At 36.3% G+C, this 17,288-nt stretch overlaps 1 protein-coding gene across 1 annotated transcript in view; it reads right to left on the reverse strand.

Annotated features, from left to right (window-relative positions):
- LOC136041540 (PR domain zinc finger protein 2-like) overlaps positions 1-17,288 on the reverse strand; it is a gene marked incomplete in the record, with an annotated part of 121,977 nt that overhangs the window by 87,171 nt on the left and 17,518 nt on the right. The window contains 4 exon segments of the mRNA XM_065726234.1: positions 1,597-1,914; positions 6,428-6,598; positions 8,800-8,955; positions 14,647-14,817. Of these exon segments, the coding sequence (XP_065582306.1) occupies positions 1,597-1,914; positions 6,428-6,598; positions 8,800-8,955; positions 14,647-14,817 (816 nt within the window).

The following is a 17,288-nucleotide window of genomic DNA, read 5'->3' on the forward strand; positions in this document are numbered from 1 at the left end:
GGCGAGCCCCTATTCAATCTTTACCTAAATGTCTATTCTTACTCATTATTGATGCTAGTACTATTACTACTACTACCACTTGAAACTCAGTACGACACCAACCCGCCTGAGACAAACCCTCCAGTTCACGCTCCTCCTCAACTACAAGCGATTGAAAACTTCATTCATTACACCTTTCCAAAAAGTTTTAAACTTCCCAAAATTCTTTGTTACAACCGCTCTCCGCGCCATTCAGAGACAACCTACTTTTTGTTCTGTCCTAGGTGGATGACTAAAAAGGACAATCTTTGGTAATCTATCAGCCTTCATCCATAGGACATGTCCCAGCAACATCTATTTTTCTCTCAGTATAAAAAACTTTCACACCTAACAAATTACAATAGTATACAACCATTGAATTTTAAGTCCCACGCTGAATTTAACTAGGCTGGTATGCCATCTATCCAAATTTCTACCTGGGATCTTGTCTATTTATTCCTTTGAATAAAAGCATAATTTTTGGTAGTCATTGCAATTTCCATCAATCAATCTAAACAGGCTTATACCACTTTGACACGTACCTTGAACTTTTTAGCGGTAAAAAGAGCACCTAGAATCCTACCGTTAATACCTTCTAAATCAAAGCAAGATTTATATGCTCTCTTCTTCATCATAAGCCCTACTCTTTACCTATGCACCCCATCCTTCATGAAATTCGACAGTCAAAACGTCAAGGCGGTAGTTATTTTTCAATGTAATAACGTCCCGAGTTGTAATTCTAATGTTACTTAAATCATTGAAATTCTTATTCCCACAGGAAAAGGAATGAGTCTAACCAGTGCAGGTCGGGGACTAATGCATCATCTTAAGTCTACGCGAAGTGCTTAATCCAGGTGAGAACTGGACGAAAAAAAGTCCCTGGGACCTCCAGTGGAATGGAGGTATTGTGCTATCCTGGGCCTCTCTTGGACACAAAATTGTTTTTTGGTCACAAAAAAAAACATATATACATTAAAAGGAGATAACAGGCAAAATACAACTACAGTGTAAAAAAGAAAAAAAACTGAGATAACAATTCTTCAAAGGCAGTTTATATAAAATGATTTTTCTTATATCAGAGGGATCAGTTATTCGAATTTTAAGTTTACTAATCAGTTTCAGCCATATTCCCGTAATTTATTACTACAACTCTATCAACCACTAATAACAACTCACACCATCAGCACGTCACCGAAAGGCAACAGAGTTGTGTACGCCCCTTCTCCACCCCCATTTTTTTAGAAGCTTCACTCTCAATCCCTTCGCAAAAAGTTTCAATCCAAGTGGAACTTAGAAAACTAACCCTAAATAATCTACTGTGCACTATAGTAAGTAACACTTTATTTATTCGCCTCTTCAGGTCCTCTTTATTTAGTAATCTGTTATACAATGTGTATTCGGCTAATAGTATATTTTGTATTTAGAGCATTTTAAGGAATTAAACGAAAGAGTTTATAACGTTAAAACGTTGCAAAAATGTTATAACATTAAAAGGTTTAAGGCTATAACATTCCAAACAAAAAGATGAACTTAGTGATCAAAAGTTGTCCACAATTAAAATTTGATAGGTCTACTTACTCTCTGGATCAATATTCTTCACGGTAGTAAAGATTATCGTTGATGGATGACTAAGACCTCCCTGATTTTGAGCAAATACTCGGCATTCATATTGCCTTCCTTCGAGTAGTCGCGAAAGCCTAATCGCGTTCTGAGGAAATATGCCGAAACGTCGCCATCCAAAACCGGGTCGCGCATGCCGAAATGTCGCCTCGCGCATTTGTACGAAGTACCCATGTACATAGGGATCAACAGCGCTTGTTTGGCGAGCCCAAGTTAGGCAAGCAAAATTAACTCCAACTTCCACCACTTTCAGTGCTCCAGGCGGAGGTGGTGGACCTAAAAAAAGGGCACAGAAATTTATAAATTGAAGCTGGGTGATTTCACATTATGTATATATAGCCCTGGTCATTTTTCAAACTTCTGATTTGAACAATTCATAGCCCATAAGCCATAGCAGTACTATTTGCTGTTACTTAGTAAAGAATTGGCTAGTTGCAAAGGGTTCTCTACACTTTTTCTTATAAGCAACCGCAATCAATTTGTTAGTCTATAGATTTTCTCTAGACGACTGATTTTAACGAAAACCTCTGTAGTAGTCTCTTATATTAGATTAAAGTTGTTGCATCCGACATGTTTGAAATACACAGTAGGTTACAATGACAGCAGTCATACCACCAAGAACATGGAAATTTAACTCTATTATAACTAAAGTTGAATCCAACATGTTCGAAATTTATAGAGTAGTTTACTATAGTGTCCGTTGTTTACTTTCTCGGAAAATCCCCCACTCCCCCTCCAGCAGAAAATACATCCCGCGGAAAATCTTCCCTCAGAAAATTTCCCCCTTGAATATACTCCCCCTCCCCACGGTTGGTTGGCTTCCAATCACCTTCGACTTATTAAAGGGAACTTGAACTCTCTATTTTTGATGTAATGTGCACCCTCCAAAGTTTCTGCGAACATGAGATAGAGGTGTGGATGAGGAAAGGGCAGTCCCCTCCTATAAAGAATAAATTCTGCTCATTTTGGGGTCTAATGTTACTCTTTACTTTCGTAATAATACCGTAGACCAGAAATATTCTCAGAAATCATAAGAGAGTGGATATCAATTTCACGTTTTTGATGCATTTTTGAAGTTTCTTTTGTACCGAACACCCCTGAACACCCCCCCCCCACCCCTCCTCAACAAAAATCATGACTATGGCCCTTGGAACCAGAGATCAATTTCTATATCCACCCTCCACTCGTCTCTTCATTAGAACTTATTCTGTTTTTATATGATGGCTCAATGAGAGCTGAGATTTTTTCAAAGTAAAGAGTGCAATAAAAAGCACCCTTTGAGGTATCTGCCTTCCTACAAAATTACAAAACAATCAGAAGATCCCATAGCCGAAGCTTAAGTACATTTTTGAGTTTTATAATTTGTCCATTGCTTACACATAGCATTTGTTACTGGGAATCATACGGATGTGTTTTGCAGGGGAGTTTTCTGCACGGGGAGGGGAGGGGGAGATTATTCAGGAGAATTTTCAATGGAATTTAATTTTGGGGAATAATTTCCTTTCAGCGTTAATGTATTTCCCGGGGGGATATATACCGAAAAATGGGCACTTAATTCCTACCTGAAAACTATCATTTTTTTTTTCTCTGGGGAGTAACAAAGTTCTTAAGCTCATGGGTCACTACATCATTATGTATGCCCATCATTATACAATCCATGCTGGATTTCCCCTAGCTGTCATTCGAGTCCTTCGCTCTTGGTATTCTGGATTAAAGATCCGTATTTGTCCGAGATCGTCTTCATCTCAGTCCAAATTAATTCAAGTGGGTAGAGGAATTAGACAATGAGGAATTATTTCTCCTTATATATTCAATTCATGTTTAGCTACTGCCCTTAATTCTCTTTCCTGCTCTTTCGTTTCATTATCTCGAAATCTGTCTTACATTGCATATGCTGATGGCATTATTCTTCTAAGCCGGTCAAGTCTAGTCTTGTTTCTAATTTTAATATTTTAATTAATTGTTTAAAAGGTTTGGGCCTTTCTATCAGTTTTGAAAAATGTCAATTTTTTTTGTAAATTGTTTAGAGGATAATGTCAGGGCGACTCTCGATTGCGGCAATGGTGTTATTTTTCAGTCGTCGCCAATAGTCACTTATTTGGGACTACCTTATGCTGCTTCGAAAAGAGATTTTAAACCAGTCCTGGTTCAGCATGTTCAGATGAAACTACGCAAGGCATTTGGTCTTTTAATTCGTTTTCGGGGTCTTTACCGTTGGGACGTCCTTGGTCGTATGTATAGCGCTGTTGCTCTGCCTCACGTATTGTTCCAGTCCCTCCTCTTCCGTAATTTCAGACCTTCTGATCTTTCGCCCATTAAAGTTTCTTATTTTAAAGTTTGTAAATTTTTACTTGGTTTCCCCCTTTCTTTTAGTAACACTGAGATTGTTTTAAAGCTTAAAGTGAAGGATCCTGTAGTCTGTATAAAGAAAAACTATAAAACATTTGAAGATATGGCGAAAATTAGCCTTTTAGGCCGCAATTTATTTCCGTTTTTTAGTAACAGTTCTGGCTCTTGAAGATTTGTAGGCGAAACTATTTAGCAAGTGTTTTTGTATCTTTTTTTTCTTCTCTTTTTAAGTGTTTGATCAATATTTGATAGGTTTTGATTGTAAGTGTTATCATTTGTCTTTTCTTTATATTATATTGTAGCGTACTCCTCATTTTTTGAGGGAAATAAAGAAAATAAATAAATAAATAAATAAATTATCAGAGTTGCCATGGTAAATTGTGAATAAAATACGCCTCACTTTTTCAACAAATTGGACTGTCCTTTTTGTCCATAAGAATTAAAATATTAGAATCGTTTGATTCCGATTTTAAACCTTAATATATCATACTTTTAAGAATCTAAAGCGGCAAGAATGTTGTTTTTTATTTAATGAAAAAATAAATTAAAAAAATACTCTTCAATAAATAATCCTCTTTTTTAAATATAAGGTGTCAAAAATCAAGGAGAATTGTGCGAAAACACACAACCCCAATACACACCCCTGCTGAAAGTATAGGCCATTAGCTAATATATTGGTGAAATATCAGAGTTGCTACAGAAGCTACAAGATAGTCAAGAACAAACCACAACCGATATAACAGAAGGTTAAAAAGCGGTTCGAAAAAAAAAAACTGCTTTTTGGGAAAAAATTGCAATCTGACACTTATTAAAGAATGATAACTTTTATTTAGGTTTATCTTAAAAGTAAAAGTTTATTGCGAAATGAAACTAATGTTGATTTCGAAAAAAGCCTGAAACCCCTCAAAAACGGCGCCAGATCAAAAAGATAACTGCATTATTGGAATCAGCATGGTCAAAACCATCTATAAGGGAATTACAGTCCCCCACCTTGAGCAGCAAGAAAAAAAAATATTCTTCGACTACCCTTCCACCTCGAATCCATATGTTGCCAGGAGTCGTTAGAGGCATTTATATCAGTTCCAAGGGACAATAGTTCTTTAAAGTGTAACTAGTTCTTAAAAGGGTACTGCATTCAGGCTAATAAATTGAAAGGTTTTTTCAATGTATAGGTAATTACACTGATGAGCTGCAACGGCGAAAAGATTCAACCTTTCTTAGCATCTTTGGGAATCGGGAAAGACCTTCCAATACATGAATACAAGTCTGAGAATTCTATTTTATATTTCTGGTATTAAAAACCAAATTTAGATCTTAAAATCTAACTAGGTTATTTTCTTTTTTGCTGATATTTTGACAAACAAAATAACTGCTAAAAATCGATAACTTTTTCAATAAAAGCAAATGACACTGGAACCTGTAGAGGCTTTTAGAAGGTGACAACCCTTCTAATGTTTGTATTGATTTCTGTTGGTTTTAAGTTTGACCAGCCGTATCGATATAGAAATTCCACGTCTCCTTTGAATCTAGATAATTCATGAATAAAGCATGGCTACTTCTTTTACTGATATTAAATATGCCATAGCTAGAGCATCATTAAAAAACCTGTTTATTTCCAAAGGAGACAAGGCAAATTAAAAAATACAATCTCACACATAAGAATCGTAGAACTGTTGACAGAGGTTATAAGAGATATCCTGCTAACTTTACCATGGGGCAAGTCTCTAAATATATTCTATTGCTTTTCTATATATAGAAAGCAAATCTCTACATATATTCCGTTGCTTTTCTATAAAAAAAAGAAAAGGCGTGTCAATATTCTATTGCTTTTCTAGATGATTCATGAATAAACTTCTGGATAATTCATGAAAAAAAGCATGGCTACTTCTTTTGCTGATATTAAATATGCCAGAGCTAGCATCACATAAAAGCCAGTTTATTTCCAAACAAAACATGGTAAACTAAAAAAATACAAACTTAAACATAAGAATTGTAGAACGGTTGACAGAGGATAGAAGATCTATCCTGTTAATTTTACCATGGGACAAGTCTCTAAATATATTCTATTGCTTTTCTATATATAAAAAGGGCGTTTGCTTAAGGGCCATGCGAAACACAAATGTAATCTCTGATCAATAGATTTGTCTAAACAGATCTTTTAGAATATTATCTGTTTCGATTTTAGCCCAAAAAAGTTCAAAATGACTAGTTTGCGTATCATATACAGATAAACCCAGCTAAAAGATAGGAAGAATGAGAGTACCTACACACGCAATAATTTTGTCCTGTTTTTTTTTTGCTTTATCGTTTTTTTTTGCATTCTTATATTTCAACATTCTGTTTCTATCAAATTTAGTTATGTTCAATTCCCTGTCTTACTGAAATAACATAAGTTTAATAAGAGATAAAAACATGCACCTCTATGTGTTTTGCAACATACCTATAGTTTTGCTACTAGCTGAATCTATACTGAGGGGATCCAGTTCAGGTTGAAGTTTTGTGGATGTACCTCGAGAAACAACCAAAGAATAGGGTTCTTGCTCAGTTGGCAGAACAGGACGTGTGCTCCCATTCAGATATGCATTATTACTAGGCGATATATCTTCTAATTCTGAAAATAAAGACAACCCATGTTAACTTATAAAAGGCCGACAAGCCTTCACATACGTTATTTTCAGAAAGATACAAATTTGACAATATAATAAATGTTTCTGAAAACTGAATATTTTCAGCAATTTTCAGCATAAACTTAATTCTAGAAGTACTTTCATTTCATTTTCATTTCAAACTAGGTTTATTTAATTTCCATATATTATTGCGATTCTTATTTTTAATATGCAGTTAATTCCTACCTGAAAACTATCATTTTTTTACTGTTTTTCTTTTCGCAGTTTCATAGGCCACTACTACATTCTTATCAGAGTTGACATGGTAAATTAAGAATACAAATAAGCACAACTTTTTCAGCAAATTGGACTGTACTATTTGTCCAAAAGAGTTAAAACATTAAATCATTGACTCGGATTTTAGAGTTAAATATATCATACTTCTCAGAATCTAGAGTAGCAAGAATATTGTTTTTTTTAATTCAATGAAAAATGGAATTAAAAACGACACTTTTAAATGATCAGCCGTCATAGCCGGGTGGATTGGTGCGCTATATTTAGGATTCTTTGTCCGAGAGGGCGAGGGTTGGAATCCTACTGTACCCAATTATTTAGTTTTGGACAGGGGTCAGAGGCGTAACTCTATAGGCTCAGACAGAGTCGACCCAACTCCAAATGGGTACCTGGAGAAATCTGAGGAAGGTAAACAGGAAGGGTGTGCAAAGAAAGGGGATGGTTGGCCACCAAACCCCGATTGCACATCCTGGCTGAAGGGCCAAAAACGGAGATCAGCACCGCCGGTAGGGACTGCAAAGTTCAATGCCATATTCTTTCCCTTACCTTTACTTTTCAAAGTAACTACTCTCGTTTTTTAAATATAAGGTGTCAAAAATCTAGGAGAAAGGTGCGAAAACACCCATCCCCAATACACACCCCTGCTGAAAAATGTAGGTTATATTCTACCTTGTCTAAAACAGTATTATAGATTGTGAATCATAGTTGCAGCAGAATGTGCAACCTAGTCAAGGACAAATCACAACCCATAGTAACATAAGGTTATAAAGCGTTTTAAAAAAAAAAAGCTGTGAGAAAAAATTGCCATCTGACACTGATTCAAGAATGTTTACTATTAGTTTATCTTAAAAGTAAAAGTTAATTGCGAAAGGAAACTAATACTGATTTCGAAAAAAGCCTGAAATTTCTCGAAAATGGCTTCAGATTAAAAAGATAAGGGCATCATTGGAATCAGCATGGTAGAAAACCATCTATAATATAATTAAAGTCCCCCACCCTGAACAGCGAGAAAAAAATTTCTTGGACTGCCCCTCCACCTCAATTCTGTACGTTGCCAGGAACCGTTAGAGGCATCAAAATCAATCCCCACTAACAATAGTCCTTTAAAGAGTTACTAGTTCTTTAAAGGGTACTGCATTCAGGCTAATCTATTGAGAGGTTTTTGAATATCTATATATTCAATCACACTGATGAGCTGCCACAGTGATAAGACTCAGCCTTTCCTAACTCCTTCAGGACTCGGGGCAGACTAAATATAAATAAAAATAAAATAAAAACTGCTAAAAATCGATAACTTTTTCAATAAAAGCTAAAAGCACCGAAAACGTTAAGAGATTTTTAGAAGGTGATAGCCCTTCTAATGTTAGCATTAATTTCTTTTGGTTTTAGGCTTGACCAGCCGTATCGATATAGAAATTTCACGTCTCCTTTGAATCTAGATAATTCAAGAATAAAGCCTGTTTATCTCCAAAGGAAACAAGGCAACTTCAAAATACAACCCTAAACATAAGAGTCGCAGAGTGATTGAGAGGTATTAGGGGAGCTATCCTGGCAATTCAAAAAACAAGGGGACCATTTAAAAAACAAGCTTTATTTAAGATGAATAAATTTGTGTAGACAAACATTTAAGAATATTATCTGTAGCAGTTTTAGTACAGAAAAATCCAAAAATAACCCGTTAGCGGTAAGACATACAGATATTATCAGCAACAGTAGGAGGAATGAGAACGCTACTACCCACTTATCAATAAATTTTATCCTCTTTTAGTTTTCTGCTTTACCGTTTATTTTTTCCATTCCTTTTTTTTCAACATTCTGTATGTATCAATACTGTTCAATTCTCTATCTTATCAAAATAACTTTAGTTTACTAAGAGGTTACATCATGCACTTCTATTTGTTAAACAACATACCAATAATTTTTCTACTAGCTGAATCCGAGTCAGGTGGAAGTTTTTTGGATGTTCCTGGAGAAATACCTAAAGAATAGTGTACTTGCTCAGATGGCGGAACAGGACATGTGGTCCCAAAAAGACGTACATTATTAGTAGGCGATCTATCTTCTGATTCTGAAAAAAAGACAACTCACATTAATTTGCAAAGGGACCAACATGCCAGCACATACGGTGTTTTCAGTAGGCTATACATTTGACAACATATTAAGTATTTTTCAAGATAGAAAATTTTTATTTTCAATAAAAAACTCAATTTTATTAGTCCTTTCATTTCACTTTCAATTCAAACTAGGTTTATTTAATTTTCACATATTATTTATTTATTTATTAATACATCAAATAGTAAGCAATAAGGCTTATCTTATTGCTACTAAGCAATAAGGCGAATCGTATATTTTATACACAGGTAATTCATACCTAAAAACTATCATGTCAACTGTTTTTGTTTTGACAGTTTCAAAGTTATTCGGCTCTTAGGGCACTACTACATTCTTATCAGAGTTGCAATGGTAAATTGTGAATACAATTAAGCCTGAACGTTTCAGCCAATTATACAGCCCTATTCGTCTATAACAGAAGTGTGACTCGGTAACCTGAAACAGAGGGGATCCTCTTGCAATTGAGCACAATTGCAATCAGATAATCGTCTTTGAAAGACATGATTGTGCCTTCCAAAATTAGCCAATTTCGCATTTAAACTAGGTAAAATAAACTCACTTGCTAAAGATATTTTTCTTTTACAAACGGAGATTCCCATTTATAAAAACATTCAGCAATGCTACCCGCTCAGGCAAATCTCATTTATATTCTATTCTGCGCATCGATTTTAGTTCAACCCAAAACACTGCAAAAAATATTATAATATTTTCAAAGTATTATTTTTGGAGTTGCAAGTTACTGATTTGTATATAAAAATAAAAACTTAGATTTTTAACTAAAAAAAACTACAGATTTAGATTTTTCTGTTTTTTATAAATTCCTTCTCAAAAAAATTGTTGAGCAGAAAAAAGGTTCTATTTTAGTTAAAGGTTCTATTAGTTAGCATAAAAACTTCGCGAATAAAAAGTTTATAAAAAAAAAAATGAAGTTCGACTAGCCATATCTATAGAGAAATTTCATGCCTCCTTCGCTCTAGATGACTCATGTATGAGGCTTGGCTACCTATTTTACTGATATTAAATATACCACTGTTAGCACAATATAAAACCCTGCTTACTTTCAGAAGCAACAAGGCAAATTAAAAACAAGAGTCAAGAGCTCATTTGGCACTTGTAACGAGATCGGAAGAGCCAAGAGCCAACAGCTTCCTCCCACCAAGTTTCATTGCGATTTCTCCACTCCAAATATTTTCCAAGATTTCCGGTTTTCCAATCCAACTCCTCCCAATGTCATCGGATCAGGTCGGGATTTAAAATAAGAGCTCTGAGACACAAGGTCCTTCTAAATATCAAATTCCATTAATATCCGATAACCCGTTCCTAAGTTCAAAACACCTCATTTTTTTATAATTTTTCCGAATTAACGGTCCTTCCAATCCCCCACCCTCCGATGGTTGAATCAGGGAAGTGACTATTTCTAATTTAATATGGTCAGGTTCCTGATACGCCTGCCAACTTTCATCGTCCTAGCTTATCTTGAAGCGTCCGAACTAGCAACACCGGGACCAACAGACAGACCGACAGAAACTTAAATTGCGATCTACTAACTCTAGGACTTGTGCTTATTTTTCCCACCAAGTTTCATCCCGATCTTTCCATTCTAAGCGTTTTCCAAGATTTCCGGTTCCTCCCTCGACCCCCCCCCCCCCAACCAACCAATCTCATGAGATCCGGTTGGGATGTAAAATAAAAGATCTGATACACGAGATCCTTCAAAATAACAAATTCCATTAAGATCCGATCACCCGTCCGTAAGTTAAAAATACCTCATTCTTTCTAATTTTTATTCTCCCTCACCCCCGACCTGCCCAAATGGAGTGCATCCGGTCCAGTTATGTCAATAACGTATCAAGGACATATGCTTATTCATCCCACAAAGTTTCATCCCGATCTCTACACTCTAAGCGTTTTCCAAGATTTCTGGTTTTCCCCTCCAACTCTCCCCAATGTCACCTGATCCGGTCGGGATTTAAAATAAGAGTTCTGAGACTCGAGGCCCTTCTAAATATCAAAATTCACTAAGATCTGATCACAAGTTCGTAAGTCAAAAATACCTCATTTTTTCTAATTTTTCCGAACAAACCCCAACTCCCTCAAAGAGAGTAAATTCTGTCCTCTTATTTAAATAGATTATCTAGGACTTGTGCGTATTCTTCCCACTAAGTATCGTCACGACCTCTCCTATCTCATCACCCGTTCGTAAGTTAAAATTACCCCATTTTTCCGAATTTACCCCCCCCCCCCCCCAACTCCCCGACAGAAAGTAAATCCGGTCTGGTTGTGTCAATCACGTATCTAGGACGTGTGCTTATTCTTCCCGGCAAGTATCATCACGATCACTCAACTCTAAGCGTTTTCCAATATTTCCGGTTTTCTCCTCCAACTCCCCCCAATGTCTCTAGATCCGGTCAGGATTTAGCAAAAGAGCTCTGAGACACAAAGTCCTTCTAAATTCCAAATTTCATTAAGATCCAATTACAAGTTCGCAAGTTAAAAATACCTCATTTTTTCTAATTTTTCTAAATTACTGAATTATATCCCCCCCCATCTCTCCCAAAGACAGCATATCCGATCTGGTTATGTCAATCACGTATCTAGGACTTGTGGTTATTCTCCCAACCAGGTTTCATCACGATATCACCACTCTAAACAGTTCAGTTTCAGTTCATTCGGGTTTATTAAAAAAAATTATAACAGTCATAACATACTTAATCTCTCATCTCTATGCAAAAACTGCATGCTGAGTCCCATATCACCTCAAAAATAAATACGCACTATGGCTCTCCCTCCACTTCTCGATACAACCATGGCCCCTACCAAAAAAAATATTCTTACAAGTCCCCACCTCTTCGGAAACGTTTCCAAGATTTCTGGTTCCCCCTCCAACTTCCTCCAATGTCACCATATCCAGTCGGGATTCAAAATAAGAGGTCTGAGTTACGTGTTCCTCCCAAAAAATCAAATTTCATTAAGATCCGATCACTCGTTCATAAGTTAGAAATACATCATTTTTTCTAATTTTTCCAAATTAGCAAAATAACCCCCCCCCCCAACTCCCCCAAAGAGAGCGGATCCATTTTGGTTATATCAATCTCGTATCTAAGACTTGTGCTTATATTTCCCATCAAGTTTCATTCCGATCTCTCCGCTCGAAGCGTTTTCCAAGATTTAAGGTTTCCCCCTCCGACTCCCCCCAACGTCACCAGATCCAGTTGAGATTTAAAATAAGAGCTCTGAGACAAAATATCCTTTTAAATATCAAATTTCATAAAGATCAAATCACCTATTCGTAAGTTAAAAATATCTCATTTTTTCTAATTTTTCCGAATTAACCGTCCCCATCACTCCTCCCCAGATGGTCGAATCGGGGAAGCGATTATTCCTAATTTATTCTCTTCTCGTCCTTGATACGCCTGCGAAATTTTATCGTCCTAACTTATCTGGAAGTGCCCAAACTAGCAAAACCGGGACAGACAGATCGATTGAAATTGTAATCCTAAACTTAAGTCACAAAGGGTTAAGAGGGGTTAGGGGAGCTATTCTGCTAATTTTATCATGTACCCAGTCATGTACTAAGTCTGGGCAAATTCCAACAATTTGAAAACAGGGTTTTATTACCCCTTTGAAAAAGAAAAAGGGAAAGCCTGGCTTTGATGGCGTTCGACCTATTACGCTTACTCCTATTTTTTCAAAATTGTATGAAGGATTCCTTGCAGATTTGCTAAAGGAAAAATCCTACCTCTTACTAACCTGAAACAATTTGGAAACATAAAATCAACTTCTACTTCCCACTACCTCGTTTCTCTTATTGACCACATCGGGAAAACCCTCGAAAAACCTAATTCCTGGCTAAACTTAATTTCTATTGACCTTCAGAAAGCCTTTGACCTTGTTAACCACAATATTTTAATTGAGAAACTAGAAAGCGAGTTCAATATCGAACCTTACTGGTAAAATTGGTTGCCTCCTTTTTAACAAATAGATCACAGGTGGTTAAATACCAGAACCATTACTCAAATCCTCTCCCTATCTACAATGACATACCCAAGGAACTCTCCTAGGCCCCCTCCTTTTTTCAGTCATGGTTAACAGCCTTGCGAAGGAAGTTCCAGACCGTTGGAAATTTGTTGATGACCTAACGATTGTTGAAAGTTGCTTCAGAAATTTACTAAGTGACCCTATGAGTATTCTCAATGAAATTGGAATTGAGGCTTTGGACCTAGATATGACCGTAAACCCCTCTAAGTCCATGATAATGCCGATTTGTTTCCTCAAATCCTCGCCCTGTTTTCTTAATCCTATCCCTCCTGAAATTTATGCATCCTCGGTTTAAATTACTTGGAGTCACAATTTCTTCAATTTAAAGTGGGATATCCACGTTAAAGATATCATCCATAAAGCTAATGCGTCTATCGCCCTCCTTAAGCTCCTAAATAAATATAGCGTCCCCCCTTCTCACTCCTTAAGGTTGTACACGTCTTTGGTCCGTCCGCATCTTGAATATGCTTGTCCAGTTTGGCACCCTGGCATCTCCCGTGAAGAATCAGACAAAATTGAGTCAATCCAAAAAAAGAGCCTTGCGAATAATTTTCAAAGAAGGCAAGGTGCCTTACTCTCTGCTCCTAAAAAAAGCTAGTTTGGAAACCCTTGAGCGAAGGAGGTCGTCGTTGTGCCTCCGTTTTTCAAAAAATGCAATAACGAACCCTCGGACGGCAAATATTTTCCCCAAACGTCACTCACCATCCAGATTACGACAGCCTCGAGCTGTTTCTGAGCCTATCCCAGTTTTGTCTCCCATTCGCTGCGTTACTTCCAGATATGAAAAAACCTTTGTCCCCTTCATCACAGAAAAAATAAATAAAATAGCCAACTAGTTTCTCCCCCCCCCCTTCTTTTTTTTGTGAGGTGCTTTAGGTCGTTACACTAATTTGCTTGCCTCCCGCTGTTTTGGTTTAGTTTCCCTTTTAATTCATATGTGTTTTTCGTGTGTTTTATGCTTCGTTCTTTTTTTGTGAGTTTTTGGACTTTTTTTAGTGTCCCTTTTAATTTGTAGATATATGTTTATTTCTTGTTCATTTCTGTGTTATTATACTTTTTTGTCCCCTTTCCTTTTTTTTCTGACTTATATATTTTTATTTATTTTTTTGACTCATAATTTGATTATTTATTATTATTAGCTTTGTGTTTTTTGCTTTGTTTGATTTATTAGTCGACTCCGAAGTCCGAATTCGGCCCTTTGAGGGCTTGTGATAGTGATTTTTTTGAAATAAATATCTTATCTTATCTTACATATTTTCTATTACTTTACTGTGCATAGAATCTCTTTCTCTCCCTCCCTCTCTCTCTCTCTCTCTCTCTCTCTCTCTCTCTCTCTCTCTCTCTCTCTCTCTCTCTCTCTCCTCTCTCTCTCTCTCTCTCTCTCTCTCTCTCTCTCTCTCTCTCTCTCTCTCTCTCTCTCTCTCTCTCTCTCTCTCTCTCTCTCTCTCTCTCTCTCTCTCTCTCTCTCTCTCTCTCTCTCTCTCTCTCTCTCTCTCTCTCTCTCTCTCTCTCTCTCTCTCTCTCTCTCTCTCTCTCTCTCTCTCTTAACAAAATAACATAAATTTAGTAAGAGATAACAACATGCACCTCTATATGTTTTACAACATACCTATCATTTTGCTAGTAGCTGAATATATACTGAGGGGATCCGAGTCAGGTTGAAATTTTGTAGATGTTCCTGGACACACAACCAAAGAATTGTGTTCTTGCTCAGCTGGCGGAACAGGACACGTGCTCCCAAAAAGATGTGCATTATTAGTAGGCGGTATATCTTCTAATTCTGAAAAAAAGACAACACACATTAATTTTCAAATGGGTCGACAGACCATCACATACGGTGTTTTCCGCAGGCTATACATTTGATAACGTATGAAGTATTTTTGAAAACTGAATACATTCAACAATTTTCAATACAGACTAAATTCTTGTAGTTCTTTCACTCCAGTTTCATATGTGAAATCCAGTGAAAATTATCCTTTTCTACTGTTTTTTTCTTGGCAGTTAAAAGATATTAAGCAACTATGACGCTACATTCTTATCAGAGTTGAATCATTTGATTTCCATTTTAGAGAATATGTAAAAAAGAACATAATTCTCAAAATCTAAAGTAACGAGAATATTTATTTATCTAATGAAAAAAATGAAATAGTAAAAAGCGAGTTTTCAATGAAAATACTCTGCTTTTGAAAATATGTAAGCTGTCAAAAATCTAGGGGAAGAATGCAAAAGCACCTACCCTCAATAGACGTCCCTGCTGAAGTGTAGGCTATATTCTATCTACCAATTGTGAATACATAATATAAAAATATCCCCGATCTCCAGCCTTATCTCCATAGCCTAATAGATGTGAAACTATTAGTCAATTGAAGACCAGGTACAAAAGATTATCACGGTAGAGAGGCTAGCCTACTTCGAAACCTTTGTCCGTAAGAGCAGGGGTTCGAGTTCTTCTTCTTCTTCTTCTTTTCAGGAGGCGGGGCTTTTCAGTCGAGACTATTCAGGCCTTTTCCTAGAGCTACAGAGCTGGTTTGTCTTATTTTTCTTGAATCTGCTCAGATTTCTTGCAGTAAATCTTTTGATACTAGCATTTGAATTATAAGAGAATATATATTGAGTTCTGTGCTCTGTGAGCAAGTATGGTCAGCAAGAATCTTGGCTGTTAGTGGAATTTTGTGGTTTTTGAAGCATTCTAACATTTTACATTGCAGGGTATACGTCAGCATATCACATTCAAATAAGCAATGATCTATTGTTTCATTTTTAAGATAACATGACCTGCGAAGGGGGGAAGATGGAACTTCACAACTTGAATTAGGGAGCTAATATGAAAACGCCTGAAAATTTAGCCCATTTGAACCTGACCGAATTCTATGATAAATCTTGGAGAGGTGCTTACTGGGAAAGGTGATAAGGTTGGATTCTTATTATTTATCAGTACCTCTGTAAGTCACCAGCGGTAAATATTTCCAATGGGGATTGGTCTCCCACTTGGCTGGTCGATATTTAAAGTATTTTTTGCTATTTCATCTGCCTTATGGTTACCTATTATACCCAAGTGGCTTCGAATATACTGGAGATGAGTTAAAATATCTTTTGAAGCGAGAATATCAATAATCCTAAGACAAAAAAATGTATCAATATCCATCTTATACTGAGAAGCTGAAGAAAGCAGCTCAAGGCTTAATAAAGAGTCAGAATATATTATAATATTTTAAAAATTAACAGTCATATATTCATTAACAATGAGGAACTCTAATGCCATGATTATGGCATTTAACTCGGCAGACATTACAGATGCATTATCGTGTAATCTCTCACCTACAGCAATGTTATGGGCCGGATTAAACGCTCCGCTTGCCACTTTCTCATTCATTTTGGACCCATCAACAAGAATTTGAAAATGGTTTTTGTATGCAACAGCATTGAGCTCGACAAATTTTTTCTGTATAAAAGCAATGGGGGTGAGTTTTTTGGTCCGCTTTGAGAAATCAGTTTTTATCCTGGGGATTGACCAACTCCATGAGGGGGGGTTGTGGGAATAAGGGTGTAATAGATTTTACTGGCACTGGGAACTTCTTCTGGGTATTTCCATATTCATTGGCAATGCCTCTAAACATAGATGGATTTCTTAACCAGTTATGCAGGGTATGAGAATTATTGGCTTCAATTTTGTAAGGTAATTAATTAGCAGAGATCTTCTTCTTTTTTTTATTGGTGATAGTCCACTCTCAGTAAGCAGAAACATAGTATTTCCTAAGACCAAATATCAGACGGATTATATCATTTTGTGTCGTTTCGATTTTTTGCATATGGGTCTTAGCGCAAGCACCATAAACTATGAGGCCATAATCAATATGGGGTCTTATATGTGATTTATAAAATTGGAGTAATGTTTTCTCATTACAGTCCCAAGGTGGGGTTAGTATTCCTTTTATTATTCTTAATTTTCTATAGCATTTTTTTCATTGTGTTTGTGATGTGAAGATGGAAGTTTAGTTTTTTGGTTGAGTATGAGGCCTAGATAATTTGATTGTCCTCCGGAAATAAGTATTCCATTTAGGAATACTTGCATTAGGATTATTTCGCTTATGGTGGAATTGGATAATTTTGGACTTTGTAGGTGCAATAGGTAAATTGGACTTTCGAGAAAATTTTTCAAATTGGAAAAGTGTATTTTGCAACTTCGAATGTGCAATCTCAAAGGTGTTGCCAGTTGCCCATTATACCAGATCATCAGCATACTGTAAATTG

The sequence above is a fragment of the Artemia franciscana genome, unplaced genomic scaffold (assembly GCF_032884065.1).
Source record: "Artemia franciscana unplaced genomic scaffold, ASM3288406v1 PGA_scaffold_237, whole genome shotgun sequence".
Lineage (NCBI taxonomy): Eukaryota > Metazoa > Arthropoda > Branchiopoda > Anostraca > Artemiidae > Artemia > Artemia franciscana.